This window comes from Artemia sp. Qi Xiang Cuo, chromosome 20 (assembly GCF_049724085.1).
Source record: "Artemia sp. Qi Xiang Cuo chromosome 20, ASM4972408v1, whole genome shotgun sequence".
Classification (NCBI taxonomy): domain Eukaryota; kingdom Metazoa; phylum Arthropoda; class Branchiopoda; order Anostraca; family Artemiidae; genus Artemia; species Artemia sp. Qi Xiang Cuo.
The window spans coordinates 20,417,459-20,437,322 of record NC_142813.1 but is presented as its reverse complement, the minus strand read 5'-3'; the positions used below and the strand labels follow the sequence as shown (position 1 = coordinate 20,437,322).

Below are 19,864 nucleotides of genomic sequence, written 5' to 3'. Positions count from 1 at the left end.
CGGACAAATTTTCCTGGGAAAACTACTCGTGGGAATTTGCCAGAATTTACTTACGAAATTCGTTTTACTTGTCTTATTTTACTTGTTGGCGACTCCATTGAACATATGATGCTTTTCTGGGGGAATTTTCGGCGGAGTTTGAATTCTCTGGGGGATTTTTACATGGAGGGGGATTTTCCTCGAGAAAAATTCAAAAATTATCCTTGGGGATCTATCATCAGGAGAATCTCTATGGGAAAATTCTCCGCGGAAGAAACTTCTCAATGGAGGAAGGAGGATTTTCGGGGGAGAATTTTCACATAGGGGGGATTCCGCCATGATCTGAAATACGATCAAAAACTAAATAAAAACAAGTATATTTTAAAAATGAAAGAATGCTGAGGAGAACTTATCAGGAGGAACCGTCCGCAAGAAATTTTCGAGGGGGACTTTGCATCGAGGATGGAAATGTCCAGGGTGAATTCTTCGATTTTTTTTCCACTGAAAGTAAGGAGCAATATTAAAATGAACATGAATTTTTCTGTATTTGAGGGAGAATACCCTCTCCTCAATACCCCTTTCTTCACCCTAAAATTTTTTATTTCTTTTAAAAAAGCTTCTGATTCTAGTTAAATGGCCCTTGTGTTTAAGGAGTCATTTGAAAGGAATTGGGGCAAAAAGTCGGCGGGTTATTGAAGAGGGGGTATCTCCCCTCATACATGGAATAATTTCTTTTCGTTTCAAATTTTAATGTTTAAACTTGTCATGTTTCTTTAATTTAATAAAGAGCATGTATAGTTGTCACATATTGTCACAACAAAGATAAAGGGAGGAGGGAGATGGAAAAACTCCTTATTGCACGAACCTCAAAGGGACCTAATGTAAAAAAAAAAATTTGAAAAAATGCCATATACAGGTGTTTTTGACAGTTATTCATTAGCCACCACTTGTTTTTATAGGAAAGATTCTTAGACCCCCAAAATACAGCAAAACAGTTTTGATAAGGTTAAAATTTTTCTGTTTCTAACATTTTGTGGGGTTAATTAGGAGGGGGGTGTCTTTAAATACTTATTAAAAACGAAAAATAAATCCCCCCTCCCCCTGCTATATTTCCGTAAATTGGTGCCCCTGCTAACGCATAACACATTAAAAGACTTCTAAGAATCGAGAAAACGAATGAAATAAAAGAGAATGGATTGGACGGTCCATCTTATTTTGATTGTGTTAACTATTAACGTTAGTTCAGCTAACAAATGTTGTACAAGGCCTTTTGAACTACCGCAATCGATTTTACTGTGTAATATTGAGGGAAAAATAAGAAATTACTGATTTAACTCAGAGATGGCAGTAATTGCCAGATTCTACAAAAACAAAGATGTACTCATCTTCATTGACAAAGATCTTATTACAAATGGTAAATTTCAGTTAAGTGGGCAAAGAAAAATAAAGGAGCCTGCACTAATGTTACCAGTTTTAGTCTAGCCAAAATATACTTTATTTTGCTCAAATGCAGGCTGCCAAATGTTTTTGACAGCCAAATTTGTTTTGACAAACAACATTCTTAGATAGGCCAAGTTACAATAGGCTTGTGCCAATTCAAAGGACCCTGTGTGCGACTAACATGGTTTCAATCAAGTTCAGCAAAAACGATCGGTTGATTCAAGTTTTGTTCCCGTACCTTAAATATTTTCTTAGAAATCATCGCCTTCCATTTGTAGTTACAGTGAAACGTAAATATAGATACGGATAAGCTTATCTCTTTAATTTTGCATCCAAAAAAGTGTTAAATACGTTGTCATTGGACTTTTATTAGTGTTGTATAAAAAAGATTGTTTTTTTAACTTTTTCTGTGAAAGCTTTAGGCTACCTATTATTATAAGTCTATTTCACTGTAATTTTTCCCGTATCTCTTTGGTTCTCGAGATACATACAAGTTTTGTTTTTTGTTGTTGTTTTTTCTAGAATGTGTTATAATACATTATTTCCCCATGTGTAAAAATAGGTGGAAATTTTGCCTTTTCTTATATTTTTTTCCTTTCTGGAGGGGAGGGCTATAAATCTTCCCTATTTGAGTAACTTGCCTTTTGGTATACTTTTTCCTTTTCCCCTTTCTTTGTCTGTATTCAATTTATTCAATATTCTTCTTTTTCTTTTTTCAAGAGAACCTATTCAAATTTTGTGAAAATAACAAAAAAGCACTGTTTTTTTTGTGCTTTTTCTTACGACAGAAAGGCTAAGTTCTGGTTTCAGAAATTGATTTCCTTATTTTGATATTCGATATGGAATTCATGACTAAGACAAAACAAAATCAAGCAACACTTTTTAAACTTGTTTTACAACGGGAAGCTTTGATTTTGCTTACGAAGTGGATACTGTTTAAGCTTTAATACAGGGTTCATACGCCAATATTGAAATTATTGAATAAATATAAAAACTATAATATTGAGACGAATCTGGCTGATTTTGATTGAGAACAGGTAGGACAGTATATACAGTAAATATTTTTTATATTTATGGTCATACCTTTGCATGGAAGACTTTTTTTCAATCTTGATTTATATAAATTTGTCTTTAAAATACGAAATCTAAATCACTTTGCTACATCAACTTGGTGTATTTTTCCATAAGAAGTTTGCTTTTGCAGGGAAAAAAACTGACTTGGGTTTAGTTATTACTTAGTTTTTCTTTCGTTTCAAAATCAGTTTTAAAAACTTTTCCCAAAAAGAATGATATTTAAATAAACTTTAAGAGTTACATTAAACTAAAGCCAATCAGAAATAATGTCAGATAGTAATTCAAACTTAAAATGAACAGAAATCTCTGTCGATAGATAAACGAGACCTAAAACGGACAGAAATTACCACCAACAGGAGCAGGATGACGCCTCCTAAGCCTTCGAAAAGCCAGAGCGTCACTTGCACTTTACTGAAAACTATTTTATTTCGAGGAGTGTGGTTGCTAGTTATCAAAACGTCAACAAAACAATAAAAAAAGAAAGATCTAGAAGAAATAATTGCTGAAAGAGCTAATGAAAGAAAAATGGCTGTATAATGATTATCATTCATGGAAGTCATACCGGTTTCCGACATATTTCACGTTATGAAAAGAGAAATGTATAATTTTTTCAGATAGGCGCAAATGACGCTCTGACCTTACAAGCCTTAGGGGATATTAGCCCTACTGCTGTTGGTGTTAGTTTCGTTTTAGGTCTTACATGTTTATTCAATGTAGTTTTTGTTCGTTTTGGGTATCATTTATTTATTGATAGTGGCTTCTGTTCATTTTAGGCTTGGATTATAATTTGCCTTTATTTCTTCTCGTCTTATGTTTAGTGCAGCTCTTTGATTTTCTTTGAAAAACTTATTTTTGGAAAAAGTTTTTTTTTTAATCAATTTTTGTTTGTTTTTAATTCAAAGTTTTTTTTACTGGTTAATAAAAGGAAAATTTGAAAAGTCTGTGTCGTTTTTATGAAATCAAGATTTATGCTTGCTCATTTTATTTAGGACACAAATTTGTAAAAAATAATGTAAAACACATTGATATGAAATATTTATTGAAAAAAACGTTGTGAAAAAATTTTTAGTTTTACTATATAATTTTCGGTGGATGTGAAAAGGAAATGCTATTTAAGTAAATGAAGTGAAATTTCGTTTAATTTACGACTTTCTATAGGACTGAGGCCATCCTGACCCCCGTCCTGATACAACCTTGAATATAGACAAGTATTGATCGACCGTTTTATAATAAGAATCTTATTGTATTACATATTGTTTTAACTCTTCGTTTATTTAAGTAAATACATTTTTGGGTCATTTATTGAACAGACTTTTGTTTTGTTGTTTCAATAATAAAGATAGTTCGTCAAGAATCAATTCAACCAGATTTGTTGTCGATTAAGATCCCTTAGTTATGAAACTTCAAATGATGTGTCTTCATGACCTAAGCATATTATCATAAAATATATATATCCACTAAGAATCAGCGCAAACGCATTTTTCTTCAATTTTTTTCCCTTCATAAACCCCTTTTGGGTTCCTCCGTTGGTCAAAATTTCAAATATACTTGATCGCCTGTCCTGTATTCCCTCAAAATTTTAGTTGGGTCTCTTAAGTTTTTAATTTTTACCGTTAGCCTTACTACGTGAGATATAGTTGATAGGACGTTTTGACGACCTAGATGCTCATATTTTACTTTCATTCAGTTCAATAGCCCCCTCCCTTCAAAAAACATCCTCTAAAAGTTTTAATTTAATGCCATTAGTCGCAACTGAGATAATTCGGATACGTCCTTTTAACAACTTGGATGCACATTTGGTATTTTGTTTTGGTTCAGCATCCCTGAAAGTTTCAACTTAATGCCCTTAGTCGCTCATGAAATATCGTAGATACACCCTTTTGACAAACCTGGATGCATATAGTCTTTTGATTATATTCAACATTCTCTTTGATATTCCCTAAAAGTTTCACCTTAACACCCTTAGCCTTTTCGGACACCCAGGATCAAACATACCTTGCTTCCTTAGAATAAAACCAATCTGTAAAAACACTGCAGCTTGCATAGTTCAAAGCCTCCTAGGGGCTGTGGGGTCATGTCATTCCTTTATGCACAGCTAATGGACCTATCGACGGTCATAAACAAAATGGGTGTCTCGAAATTTTGATCGGATTTCATTAAGGGTCGAGGATGCCACTAAGAAGGGCTTGCGAAAGGGGTGGCTTCCCCCCACTCATGTTTTACTCTTAAAAAGGGCACTATAACTTTCAATTTCCCGTCTAATGATCCCTGTCCAAAATTCTTATGACCACTCCTCCTTACGAAGAAGTCTGGGGTAAAGGAAAAAAAAATTATAAAAACTTTAGGTAGTCTTTATTTAGGCAGTCATTGTCAGTGCTATTAAGCTGCTCAGGGGCGGGTCCAGGATTTTTCTTAAAGGGGCACAAAATAGGTTGATCCGATAAACTTGCGTCAGGAGCAAGTTTATTTAACGCAAAATTGCGTTAAATAAGTAAATTACACTGCTTTAGACTACGTTAGGGGGAGGGGGTGCCCCCCCCCCTCGCCACCCTTCCTGGATCCACCACTGGCGCTGCTAATGATACATATCAGACTTCAGCGAATTCTGCATTTCATCGAGGAAAAGGAATAATGCATGCTTATTAATTTTGAAATCCAAACCTGATTTTGGTAAATGCGACGTAGAGGCGATAGAAAGTGGACATAGATTATATTACAGGAAATTATGCTTTTACCGTGATATCAGACTGGGAACACTGATAAAGGCTCCGGAATAGTTACCACCATTGGTAACTGGAAAGAATTTACGTCAAATTTTAGTTCAATCTTACCATTTCAAACTAAGCGCTCTCGTATATTATATGAATATTATAGGAAAATTATTATGTAGTATTTATAGTTATGTTTTATAATTATAATTACTTTGAATATTATAATTACTATTATAAAATATTTCATAAACCACATATAATACTCCTATAATATAATTGAAGTTACCAAGAGCTTCTAAATCTTAACAGTTTGGTATTTTCCTATCTGCTTTTGTTCTGTCCATCCCAGGCACATATGCAGGAGTTCATATTGGGAGGTGGGGGGGTAATTATACCTTGAAAAATTAAATTAAATAGATGAGTTGTATGGAAAAATTTGAAATAAATTCAAAATTCACAAACAATTTTGATACGCTGGGGGAGAGATACCGGTTTATAGGACACCATCCTCCGGTGTACATGCATAGTGATTAGTTCCTCTTTTTTTGTCTTGCAAGTCAAAACATTTTACTGCTTTGGGAACAAATGTATGTTCTGGTTGTCTAAAATTTTACATAACTGTCTAACTGTTGCTAAAAGACATGAAAAAAAAACTTTTGGTTCTTACGTATTATAGAGACCACACTATTGTTCTGGATCTGAGTAAAATTGGTTTATCTGTCTGCATTCGGAGATAATTAGCTTAGTCTTAGTGAGATAGATTAATTTAAAAAAACTAAGTTTTTCCGAGGGAAGTAAAGAGCGAAGTTGAAGCTTAAAACGAACAAGAATGATTATTTCATAGCCTATCTAACATATATTAATAAAACTAGTACAAATAAACCAACTAATTATGTTTCTCTGTGCTTTTAGGATTATACAAAACTAGCGCTTTACTGAAAACACAAAATAATATAGGAGTTTTGGTCAGTAAAAGCAAACCAATTAAGGTCACTTTTTATAGAATCAAAACATTATCAATCCCTTTTAGGATCAATTCCTTTTAAGATAAAGCAACAATTCATTTTAGGATTTAACTTTTTTTTTTGTTTTACGTTTAATTTGGTATCACTTCTGCACAGTGGTTCAGTCAGTTCTATGACTGGCTCTCGTTTTGGTTCTGAAAAGGACAATCTGTCATGATTATTTTGTACACAAGTTCAAAGTATGGCCATCAGACTAGCTTTAGAATTTGTATCATAGCTTGAAATTCACTCTTGTATACAGAAAAATAATCGGATTTTCAAAGTTCATATTATGTCTTATTTGATCTCCATTTCAAGTGACACTAAAGCACATTTCTTACAATATAAGACTGTATATTACCCACTATTGGTATTATAGCTGATGAGAGCAAAATACTGCTTGATAAATCAATCCAATATTTATGTATGCTGTTCAATTACTTCGCGGTTATTAAAAAATATTTAGTTTTACGCTTATGTTTTTAAGATAGTTTAATTGTATACTGAAAGTTACCAATGTCACAACTGGTGTAAGACTGTGAAAAGCTTTATGGATTCGTTTAGTTTTGTCAGGTTAAATACTCAATTTTGACTCTTAAATCAATAACCTTTCTTTTTATTCTTAGACTTTTATGTTTTCAGTACAGCGCTAGTTTTGCATCATCCTAAAAGCAAAGGGAAGCATAATTAGCTGCTTTATTTGTACGTTTTATTAACACATGTTTGATAGGCTGTGAAGTAATAATTTTTGTCCGTTTTAAGTTTCAACTTCGCTCTTTACTTTCCTCGGGAAAGCTTTGTTTTTTTAAATTAATCTTTGTTCGTTTTTTTTTCTTAAAATTTAATTTAGAAACAACGTTGCCATGATCTTTTCTATTCATACGGAATAATGTGTGTTCGTTTTAAGTTTTAATGGCACTCCTAAGTTTCCGTTGAAAACTCATTTTGATGTAGTTTCTAATTATCACCGATCTAGGGGAGACAAGACACCTATAGAAAATACTGAAAACATCCTTGACAGCTACGAAAAACTTTTGGTCTATAACATGGTTCATCATCCATACTTCACAAAACAATACATGTTTTTCAGGAAATTTTGTTTTTCGATGAACAAAAAACTGTTTTTACTCGGCCGATGTCCCCTGAAGAAGCCATAATGAAGACATGGCTTTGTAAATCACCTACTGACTAGCTAAAACTAGAAGGCTACTGTAACAAAAGAGAGCTGCTTAAGGGCTCATTTAAAAGCTTATATTTATATCTAATCGCTTTTTATAAAATTTGACTTGATAGCACATTCCCATAAAGTGCACTTTCGGTTGTTTCCTCCATTTTTTTTTTTTTTTTTTTTTTTTATGAAAAAAGTATCTTTTCCAATGAAATGACCCAAAAAAGGTGTTTTTCAAAACCTAGGCAAGAGCAAAAAAACTAAGGGGGCAAGAACGTTCTTTCCTCTCAATTACCACTATTAGAACTAGCCCACAGGTTTAGTCGCAGAGTGAAGTTTAGAGGTTCAATTCAAAACTGGTGATCATTCACGCTTAGTTTTTGGTAGATTTTCAGTTGAAAAGTTTTTAGTTTTAGTTAGTTTTTTTTCGCAATAATCTTTTACTTTTATTATGAGTAGGCAATTTATGAAACTTCCTAAGAGGGTCTGGAGGGGAAGTATATGTGAGGGATATAACAAACCTCCATTTAGGGGCTTTGGACCATGATTATTGCAATGGTATCGTTTAATTCTTCCAAACTCTTCCAATTGAGAAGTGGTACCAAAAGTGCCGTTTTAAGTGCTATATGGTACTTTTGGATTGTAAAATTGATAAAAAGCACTTAGATATGAGTAATAGGTTTAAAATGAGCGATTAATCATCTCTCTATAATGTTTTGGTAACACGCTAGGCCTGTTGAAAAAAATTGAAAAAAACGGGAGACAGATCACTGGTACCGATGAAAAAATTGATTTTCCTTTTTCTTCAAGGAGGGGGACTATAATTTCCCTGTACAAGGTTTTCGACCTTGCTGATTCCAATGAAGCACTTTGTTTTGATCTGACGCCATTTTCGAGGGGTTTGATTGCCAAAAATTTATTTTTGCAATAAACTTTTACTTTACAGAAACTAACAAAAAATGTATTTAAAAAAGCAATTGTAAAACTTAAAAGATAATATTTGTACATAAATTTCTGCATGTTCGTTTTGCTCATTTTTTGTTTAATGGAGTTATTTACTATTCTTTGAAAAACTTGTTTTGTGGAAAAATTTTTTTTAATTAATTTCTGTTCGTTTTATATTGACATAGTCTTTTCAGGGAAAAAGAAAATAATGCTTTAAATCTTTTCGTTTTTTAAGACTTTATAGTTTGGCCTGCTATTTGTATGCCGGAGAAAAATATTCAGCAATTTTTAACAGCATACACCCTTTTAAAAATCTGGACACAAATAGTACTGTTTAATTTAGTTTCATAACTCCTCTAGTTGACCTGTAATAGAAAACTTGATACCATTCGTAAAAAAATCTGTTTACTTTCTTTGATAGCTTGGATACTCTTACGCTATTTTGATTTGGTTAAATTTTAAGAGCAGAAGTAGCCCCGAACGTCTGAACATAATACCCTCAGTCGTTCTTTGGATACTGCTGAGATGCCTTATTGGGAATTAGCATGATCACAGTGCATTTCAATTTAATCTCAAGTCAACATTTAGTTTTTAAACATATAAAAATTGGATTTGAGGAAGACTAAAATCTATTCTATAAATCATGTACAACAACTTTCTATATAAATCTTATATGCCCCCAGGCCATAACTTACAATCCTTGCACTGAGGGCTCGAGGGGGGTTATCATCCTAAAAGACCTAATTTCCAGAACTTTCAACTACGTTGAACAAAATGGATATCTCAAAATTTTGATTGGATGTCTTTTGGAAAATGGTGAGCGAGAGAGGGGCGTTAGTCGCTATCCAATCACTTTCAACCATTAAAAAAGGCACTAGCCCTTTCAATTTCCAATTGAATGAGCTCTTTTGAAGTTTCTACGACACCACTTTCAATAAAAAACTATATATGCCCCCAGGGCATAACTTGTAACCCCTGCCCTGAGGGATGTGGGGGGAGGGGTTGTCATCCTTAAAGACCTAATTTCCAAAACGTTTAACTACGTTGAATAAAATGGTTATCTAAAAATTTTGATTGGATGTGTTTTGGGAAAAGGTTGGCGAGAGAGGGGGGTTATTTGCTCTCAAATCACTTTTGACTATTAAAAGGGTACTAGTCCTTTGAATTTCAAATCGAATGAGCCCTTTTTCAAGTTTCTACGACAAAGCGTGAAACCACCACAAATCAGCATTGATAAATAAATGAAACCCAAAACGAACAGAAATTACAATGAGTCAAACTCAAAACGAGCAGAAAGTAACATAAGTTGGGCGCAAAACCCCTATGCCTTCCCAAGGCTAGAACAAAATTTGCACTTTACTTAAAAAATACAAACGAATGTGCATTGTCAGTTTAATATACATATACTGAAATTTAGTAATCAAAATATTCACATTTTTTGATTTATTAAAGTTACAAAAGTAAAAACATTTATGTTTTTTCAGTAAAGTGCCAATTTTGTTCAGGGTTTGTAGGCGGTGGAAATTTTAGTACCTCATTCAAGTATTTATTGGGTGTGGTGGCAATAACACGTAAGTACCAAATTTCATCATATTTTGGTATATTTCATTAGGGTTAACCTAACTTCACTTCTTGGGTGTGGTCGCTATAACGCGTAAGTACCTAACTTTTTGCTACTTTTATTTTACTGTTCTCTGGTTAAACACTTTGATTTTAGAAATTAACCATTGATAAATCAGTTGACTGAGATCAGCTAAATTGTCATCCAATCAATCTGCAAATTTCACTATCAGCTGTTTTCAAGCTAGAAATAGTATTTTGAAAAGAAGACAGCATGTATGTATGGTTTTATTTGGGAAGGCTGCTAAGATTGTAAAACCATAGACAATTAGGTGAATTATATTACAGCTTTAGAAAATTCATGATGTTTCAGGGAGCTGGACCCAAAGTCTCCCCATCGCCTCTATGGGTCATAAACGCTTGTGAGTCGGTTATTAATTAGACTCTTTCGTTTGAAAAGTGGAACGAGAGAGTATTACATCGTGAGACGGATCAAGTATGACTATTAATCAGTTATGTTTATGTACTATTTTTAATGTCTAATTTGGTTTCAATTTTTGTTAAATGTATGCCCTTTTTTGATTTTCTATATCTTTTTTGATCAGTTTGTACTTTTATTTGATTGGTATATTTCTCGACTTTCCCTTCTTTTTTCTTTTTTTTTTTTTAGTCTTGCATTGCGAAATTGTTCTTTTGAAATCCAGGAGAAAATTCCACGTGTTGCAAGCAGAAAATTATCTTTTTAAAAAGTTATTTTATAACCGCAATGAGATCAATAAAATTTTTCAGCAAGATCGCTAAATTCCGAAAAGCCAGCCTATACCACGTAAATAGCAAGTTTTAGCAATTTGAAGTCATTTAAAAGTACTAATAATGACAGATTATATGTACATGGTGCAGTGTTCTATGAATTGCGCTTGGCTAGTAGATAGTTGAAAGAAAAATATCTTGATATTTTAATTACAGTATTTATTATTACAGTGCTCTATTTCACTAATTAGAGTACTTAAATCAACGTTGAGTAAACTGTGTCTCCAGTTTCCAATTACGCGTGAATAGATAATGTAAATAAAGGTGTATATTTCTTAAAAAATCTCCAGACTTTTTAAATACCTTTTATTTGTTTCTTATTTTGCCAAAAATAAAGGTCTAAACCCTGAAGGAGGGAAATATAGAAATTAAGAAGCTTTAGTTCGTGTAGAGCGCTTCAGAAATTAGCGATCAGAAATTAAATTATAAAAAGTATCTTCACCTCTTGAATACACACACACACACACACACACACACACACACACACACACACACACACACACACACACACACACACACACACACACACACACACACACACACACACACACACACACACACACACACACACACACACACACACACACACACACACACACACACACACACACACACACACACACACACACACACACACACACACACACACACACACACACACACACACACACACACACACACACACACACACACACACACACACACACACACACACACACACACACACACACATATATATATATATATATATATATATATGTATTTTAGCATTTCAATGCATATTTATGTTGCTCTAATACTGAATTGTAATTTCAGATTATTATCCAAATCTTGATTTACTAGCAGGATATTAAACAAAAAGTTCCAAGGGTTTTAAAATGGGAACTCTAATAAATTTACTGTTCTGTGTAGCCTCACGCATGTCTAAATCTAATCATGTTTTATTTTGCACCAATCAAAAGGAAAGAGCGTATCTTGTGTTTGCATAATGATTAAGGGGAACAAAAATAAGACTTTAAGCTTTCGTTAGGAATAGTCTTTTGTTCAAAGAATAAAAATAGAAAAATGTATTTGCACTTAATACTGTGCCTTCGACTTGATACACGTTGCGTCAAACTGTTGAGAAATCTTTGAGGTAGAGGTAAACTGTCCCTGGTCTTGGAAAGTAACCTGGTTTGGCGGCCTCATAGTGGGGTTAAGGTGGACCCTAACACGACTTTGTCTAATCAGAGCCGTGACTGCAAACAGCGCTGGAAAGTGATCCAAAGAAGTGACGCACCCCGAAAAAATTATGGTCTAATAAATGATAGAGTATTGCACTGGATTAGATCGATGGAAAACCCAGAATCCATTAAAACAGAGGAGTGAGCATGGTTATCAGAACGTGCACAGGCTTAAATTTCTACTAGCTCTGCATATTATATGGCCAATTCACCGATTCGCCTTAACCTTTGAACCTTAATTTCAATATACAGATTTAGGTCTTTTATATCTTAGAAGCTTAAGGTCGTCAGTATCTTAAAGTGGCTATCTTAAAGCAGCTTCTACACAAATTTCAGAGAACAGATCCCGCCTTGTCTTAATTAATGTATAAGATGATTTGTCCGAAGTCATACCCGTCTCTTCTTAGCCTCCTAAATCGCCTCTCGTGTCTTTATTATTTTTCCCTTTATTATTTTTCTCCTTATTGTCTCTCCTTTTCTTGCAAGACAATCGAAAAAGGGTAAAACTTGAATTTGAACAAAAATGTAGGCAAAGCTATGATTGCTAGATGGCTGGCCCCCAACCCCCCGTTGGACTTCCTGGCTGAATGGCCTTGACGCAGGGATCAGCATCGACGGTTTGGATTTAAGGTATATAGTGCCGCGGTTCTCATATGAGAACCCACAAGGGCGAAAACAGATTAATGCGAAGTATGCAAACAGAAATGTTCTTCCAAAAGAAATGTGACTATGCACATGAGAACCCACGAAATCGGTCATGGTGGTAAGCGAAATGAATGTGAATTTTAAAGAAAAAATTCCGTTAGACGACTAATTTGACTCAGCAAGTGAGGACATTTATTTTAGTTTCCGCTAGTTTTAGGTTTTCGTTTGCTTTCAATAGTATTTCTTTTGTTCGTTTTGAGTCTAAATTATTTCATAACTTTATTTCTGCTCGTTTTGAGTTTTAACATACCTTTTATTTTAAAATGAAAATTTGTTTTTTGGAATTTTTTGTTTCTTTAATTAATTATTTGGATAAAAGACTTAGTTAACAATTACGCTCTGTGGGAGGAAAAACAAAGATGAGCTTTTGTTTACTTGAAAATCAATAGTTGAGTATTTCTTCTTGTTTTTTAAGAAGTGCAAAAAATCGTGAAAATATCGTGTGTGTTCTAAGTGCTATTTCCTTATTACCAGACAAAAGAACCACTTTGTGCGTTCTTTGTCATTGTTGCAGCATCAGATACAACATACTACTACTACTACTACTACTAACAACTCACCGCAGCACCAAGCCACCTGAGGCCAACACAGCCACGCATGCTTCTCCTTAATCCCAATCTATTCAAAATCTCTCTCTTCACACCCGCCCAGGAATTTCTCATTTCCTTTAAATCATTATTTGTGATATCCTCCAACCCCAGATATTGACGACCTGCTTTCTGTTTAGCCTAGATGGTTGGTCGAAAAAACAATCTTAGGCAATCTGTCATCCTTCATCCACACAACGTACCCTAGCCACCTCAACCCTTCTTTCATTATATCCCTAGAGAGCGGTATTGAACCACATTTTTCGTATAGCCTATTGTTTGAAATACGGTCAGTCAGCCGGGTACCCAGAACAATCCTTATGCAATTTCTCTGGAAAACATCTAGCAAATCTTCATCTGCTTTTCGGAGTGTCCATGCTTCAGAGCCATATTTGACCTCCATCATCACTATAGCTTCCAATATTTTAACCCTTGTTCGCTTAAACCTAATTCAATCCTCCCAAACTTTTTTCAGGTGAGAAAAAACACCTTGGGACTTGTCTGTTTTTCTTTTAACATCTTCACGGTACCCATTGTCATTACTAATGAAAGTACCTGTATAGGTGAAGCTGTTCACCTTATCGATCTTTTCGTTACCCAGCGTCACCTTTTCATCTTGACTTATTCCTAGCCTTAGCGACTTAGTCTTCTTAACATTAATTTTCAAACATATTCTACCACCCTGAACTCGCAAAACCTCTAAACTTCATTCATTTTGCTCACACTTTCAGCTAGGATGCTTAAATCATCAGCATAATCTAAGTCCAGGAGACTTTTTCCTCCCCATTTTATTTTGTTGTCTCCCATTGCCTTTCCTGTGCATCTTAAGACAAAATCCATCAAAATAATCCATATAAAGAGGGGATAGAACACAACTCTGATGCAACCTAGTACAGAACAAAGTAGAATTTAGTTTTTTGCCAAAAACTGCATCTTCATGTACAAGATGATCTAACATAGGTATCTCTTGCCGACATATACGGCATGTTTATTTTACAAAAGCTGCTTTTCTGGAGTTTGATGTCGCATATCTGTAACTCTGTTGCCTGGTTCCCTGTGGTTTATTCTTTACTAGGTTACAGTGTAAAAAGAAGTCAAAGGCTTTTTCCTGTGCGTAATGTGTTTCCCTGTAAAAGATTTAATTAAATAAAGGCAACAAAACCCTGGGAAATCCAATAAAGAACGTAAACACACTAAGAAACTCAACATATCAAGGATTAAATTCACTTAACTCAAAAATGTACCTCCAATATATATCTCAAGCACCTAGCATTGTCGAGGATTTCAGGCTATTTTTTGAAATTACCATGAATTTGTTTTCGCAACGAACTTCTATCATTAAAATTAATGGAATGTGCAATTGCACATTCCATGTCAAATGACAATTTTCCCTCATTTTCTTGTTTTTTGGCTAGAGTGATTACCTTTTTGTCAATTGATCTTCCCCTTTAAGTATTCTCCGAAAGATTCAACTTAATACCCAAATCAATTCTTGAGATACGCCCTTTTGACAATCTGCATGCGCATAGTGTGTTCTGATTTAATTCAAATTCCCCCTCAATATTCTGTCAAATCTTCACCTTCATATGTGTAACCTTAATTGTATCAGTATCATAATAGTAGTGGTAGTAGTAGTAACAGTAGTAGTAGTAATAGTCTATAATTATTAATAGTAACAGTAGTAGCAGCCGTATTAATAGAAGTAGTAACAGGTAAATTTTGCCTTTCTAAAAATATTGCTGATACGCCCTTATCAGCAATCTTTATACACATAGTTTGTTTTGATTTAGTTCAAATTTCCCCTCAACGTTTCCTCGGCTATTTTTTTCCAATATTCTCAGCCTTAGTAGTATTCGCTACAGAAGTACTAGTTTTAGTGATAGTAGTAATAGTCTGGTGGTGAATGGAGCTCGGCCGGAGGGATGCAAACTTTGTTTGCTGACCATGTGCCACTGGATATTGGGCTTAAGTCCTAACTAATCGCTCCGAATAGGGCCGCCCCAACCTCAAGGGTGTGGGTGGAGCCCATCCCAGTATTTCTTAATCAGAACCCAGGCCTAGGGATGGCTAGTCTGGTAATCCTCCTTCTGAAAATAATCACAATGAAAAGAAGTAAAACGCGCGTATCAGATCTTATTGGCTCTCATGTATTATGACCTTAACACACTCCTGGTCATCCTTTAGATCTTACTAACCAAGGTTGGTTGAGAATAGCCATCTGGAATGTTTCAACAATGAATAAGCCGGGATCCAAAGACCTTTGGTTGGAGATATAAAGATGTTGGATTGACATACTTGGAATGACAGAAACACATTTGACGGGAACAGGCGATGAAGAAATCACCAGTACAGGTCACAGGATGATTTTGTCAGGGCAAACCTCCAGTAGAAGCATCAGTGTAGGCCTGCTCCTAAACAAGAAGGCAAAGAAATGCCTCATATTCCACAACCCAATATCGGATAGACTACTCACTGCTCGCTTCAATCACAAGCATGGGAAGATGTCGGCTATTGTGTGCAACGCACCAACGAATGTCCCCAGAGGTCAAAAAAGACAATTTCTACTCAGTACATCTGCTCTATCCTGCATTTCCCCTCACGATGTTTTGGCCGTGATGTATGATTTCAACGCAACTGTATCAAACTCCAACAGGAGTTATAAATATGTAGCTGAACCGATCACCCTGATTCTTTGAATGCAAACCGAATCCGACTCCTCCAGTTGTGCACTTTACATGAACCGGCCGTTACCAACACCCTGTTTCACAGGAAAAACATCGATAAGCCAACATGGTGTACCAACAATGGGTAAACGCGGAAGATGATTGACTATATCAAAGTCAACCAAAAATGACGCTGATCACTTACAAATTGTAGAAGATATCGTGACACTGAGATACGGAATACAGACCATCAGTTAGTTGTAGCATACTTCCGCGTGCATCTTCAAGCCCATCCTTCACAACGGCACCAGCCAAAACTAGACACCCAGAAACTAAAAATTGAGACATTCCACTAACAATACTCAGTTGAAATTCAGAATAGTTTTAAATGCTTGGATACACTGGTTCACCCGATCACGTCGTGGTAGACTCTAAAACAGGATGTACTAGAGGTTGCTACTAATACCGTCAGTCGTATAATATATGCAAAGAAGCCCGGGCTATCGCAAGAAGCACTGCAAATCATTGAACAGTGCCAGAAAGCGCGGTTGGCCGGAGATATGCCCTATTACAGACGGCTAAACGGGATTAGAAACGATATTATTCACAGTGATAAATAACAATTTGTTGATAAAAAAGCTGAAGAGCTAGAAGATGCGGCACGAAAAGATGACGTCATGTCGCCTTTCAAGCTTGTCAGAGATTTTAGCGATGGGAAATCACCAAAGATAGGCGCAGTTGAAACTGTCTCTGGCGTCATATTCCGGGATGAAAACGCACACCTTAATCGATGGAGGGAGCATTTTGCAAAGCTTTTAAATGTTGAAAGAATCGTCGTTGACCACAACATAACTATATCCACTCAGCAAACAATATATAAAAACCTACCACGGACTAGTCCTTCCTAGGTAAAAGAGATACAAAAGGCCCTGCGGAAAATGAAGAACGACAAGGCACCAAGAACCTGCAGGATCACAGTCGAACTGTTAAAGTTCGGAGGACTGACAATACTATTTCGGCTTCACATGCTGTTCTCCTTCATCTGGTCAACCGAATTGATCCCTGAAGAATGTAAGGAAGGGATAATCCGTCCTCTATGGAAGCTGAAATTTAGCCGTAGCGACTGCTCGAATTACAGAGGAATCCCCCTCCAGTCAGTACCTGGCAAACTATTCACCATGACGTTACTTGATAAGAGTATCCAGTTCATTCGTAATTGGCGCCGGATTCAGCAAGCAGGTTTCATGCCCAACAGATCCATGACCGAGAAGATATACACTATTCGACAGGTCATCGAGAAAGCCCGTGAATTCCTGCGTACAGCTAACATTGCATTTGTTGACTTTAAAGCAGCTTTCGACTCGATCGACCGTGATTCCCTTTAGCTTATATTAGGACAAACAGGTCTCCCAGATAAATATTGTCGCCTGTTCAAGGCGCTCTACACTGGTACAAAAAGCTCCGTCCAGGTTAATGGTCGCTGAAAAACATAAGGGTTTTATAGAAAACGTGGTCATATAAACTTCGGAGGGGGGGCCATTGAATTGATAATCAGAAGCTCTAGTTCCCTTTTTAAGAGTCAAAGTGATCGGCGGGGAGCTACACCCCCCCCCCCACATTCACACACAAAGGTCGTATAACCCCGAAATGTATCTAGATGAAATTTTGAGATAGCATTTTGTTCAAAATAGTCTAAACATCATACAACAAGGCTTTTGAGGTTGAAACAAACCCCTAGGGCCTGGGGCAAGGGTTTTTAGTTATACCCTAGGGCATTTAAGGTTTATGTAAGGAATGGTTCTACAAACTTTAAAGGAGGCTTATTTGGTAGAAAATTGGAAGTCCTAGCTCCCTTTTCAGAGTCAAAAGTGATGGAGGCCAGCAAGCCTCCCCCCCCCAACTAACCCTGTTCACCAAACGAACCTGATTAAAATGGGGGATAGTCCAAAAACATATAACAATGCCTCTAGGGTTGACACAGCCCCCCCCCCCCCATTGCCCTGGATACTTTTTTTTATTCAAAATAGGTAGTGAAAAACCCTTGTCCTGAGGGCAGTGAGGGGGGGGGGTGTCATCTTCAAAGACGTAATTTACACACTTTTCAACTACGTTGAACAAAATAGCTATATCAGAATTGTGATCGGAAGTGTTAGGAGAAATGAGGGGGGGGGGCATTCGCCCTCCGATTACTTTCGACTGTCAAAAGAGGCACTAGCCCTCTCAGTTTCCAATCAGATGAGCCCATTTTGAAGTTTCAACGACAGCGCTTTCTATAAAAACCTTATATGCCCCCAGGACATAACTTACAACCTTCGCCCTGAGGCCTCTGGAAGGGTTTTCATCCTCAAAGACAAAATATCCGGACCTTTCAACTACGCTGAACAAAATGGTCATCTCAAAATTTTGATTGGTTGTGTCTGGGGAAAAGTTGAGCGTGGGGTGGGGGGGGAGGTTAGTTGCCATCCAATCACTTTCTGCTATTAAAAAGGGCACTAGCCGTTTCAATTTCCAATCAAATGGGCCCTTTTTGAAGTTTCTACGACAACTTCTTGGATACGAAGGGCCCTGGTCTAAGACCAAAAAAAAAAAAATATAATGGTTGCGTCTAACGCTGCCGCCATGACAATCTTTGAATAATTGAGTGATTTGCCTAATTTAAGGTCCAGTGCTACTGGGGTATAAGGGACCCGGAAACACTTGGGGCATTTATTTTTGGAGGGAGTTTGGCTCAGTTTATTTTTCCAGCTATCTATCTTGAAATTCCTTGCATGATCCCGGATTTAAGCAGTTGGGCCTGCTCAACTTCTCTACTAAACCTTTTTCCTTAGGACTACACGGAGAATATCCCTCCCCCTGGAAATTCTTTTGGGGCTTTTGATTGTGTTTAGTGGAACGGCTTTCTTAAAATTTTAATTCCGTGCCATGTGGATATCACTTTATGGGGGGTTCCTTGGAGTAAAAAAGGGCACGGAAGGGGTTTTATCTGCCGTCCAACCATTTTTGGCCATTACACTGCAACTTTCAGTTCCCGATCTAATAACCTTAGTCAACGTTGGCACGATTACTCTGGTCGACTTAAAGCTTACGGAACAAGTAACTTGAGAATTATGATTTACGGATGCTTAAGCCCCTCCACTGACCTTTGTACGAAAGGGCTCTGATCTTCTTCAATTTTGTGGAGCAACGAGAGGGATATTCACAGGCGTATGCTATTTTCGAGACAATCTACTTTCCGCAGAAAAGCACCTAGTTCGTCTTAAAACTGGATGTACCCATGATATAATATTTCTTGGTGGAAGTTTCTAGGGTGCAAGCATTTCTTTACCAAATTTCAAGCACATCTCAGCACTTTGGGTTTTTCGGTAACTTTTATGACAAGTTCCCACGACGGCTAGTAATTCTGGGAAATAAATCAAAAACCTTTCAAGTCTCAATTTTTACATTCAGTGCTTTTGTCTACAGCTATGCTGCCTCCAACATCAACCCAAAACTATCCCTTGGTAGCCCTTGTTGAGCCTGGCCACTCGTTCTCTTTTATGATTGGGATCTATGACTGAGGCCATAAAAATAGTATGTGACTCTTCCAAGCTCCAACCCCCTACCTCCCATTACTAAAAACGCAAATTTGCAAAATTTGCGGTTCATTCTCGTTTACTTTCTTGGCATAAAAACTTGTTTTATCACAAAAGTGTTTCAAGGAGAAGTATAGAATGACCGAACGAGCAGCAACAAAGACATATAATAAACCAAATTAAAAATTAACAGAAAGTTCTATGAATGAAAAGATGAAACAAATTTAATAATTACAGAACTCTGAAACGATTAAAACAAATAACTCTGTCTATCTTAAAATGAAACCTAACTAAGAGCAAACCAGAGCCGGAAGCTTCTTCTTGATACACCGTGGAACTCATGGCCAGCGAACGGCATTGTCAACATCCCCGATCTAGATTGCACCTCATGTTTTTTTTTTGTGAGTTTTCGACCCTATTTTT

At 36.2% G+C, this 19,864-nt stretch overlaps 1 protein-coding gene across 1 annotated transcript; it reads left to right on the top strand.

Moving 5' to 3' along the window:
* Nucleotides 1-16,807: 16,807 nt before the first annotated feature.
* On the top strand, nucleotides 16,808-17,254 carry LOC148939985 (uncharacterized). Its single transcript, XM_089106044.1, has one exon. The coding sequence runs from the start codon at nucleotides 16,808-16,810 to the stop codon at nucleotides 17,252-17,254; it is 447 nt and encodes a 148-aa protein (XP_088962170.1).
* Nucleotides 17,255-19,864: the final 2,610 nt, after the last annotated feature.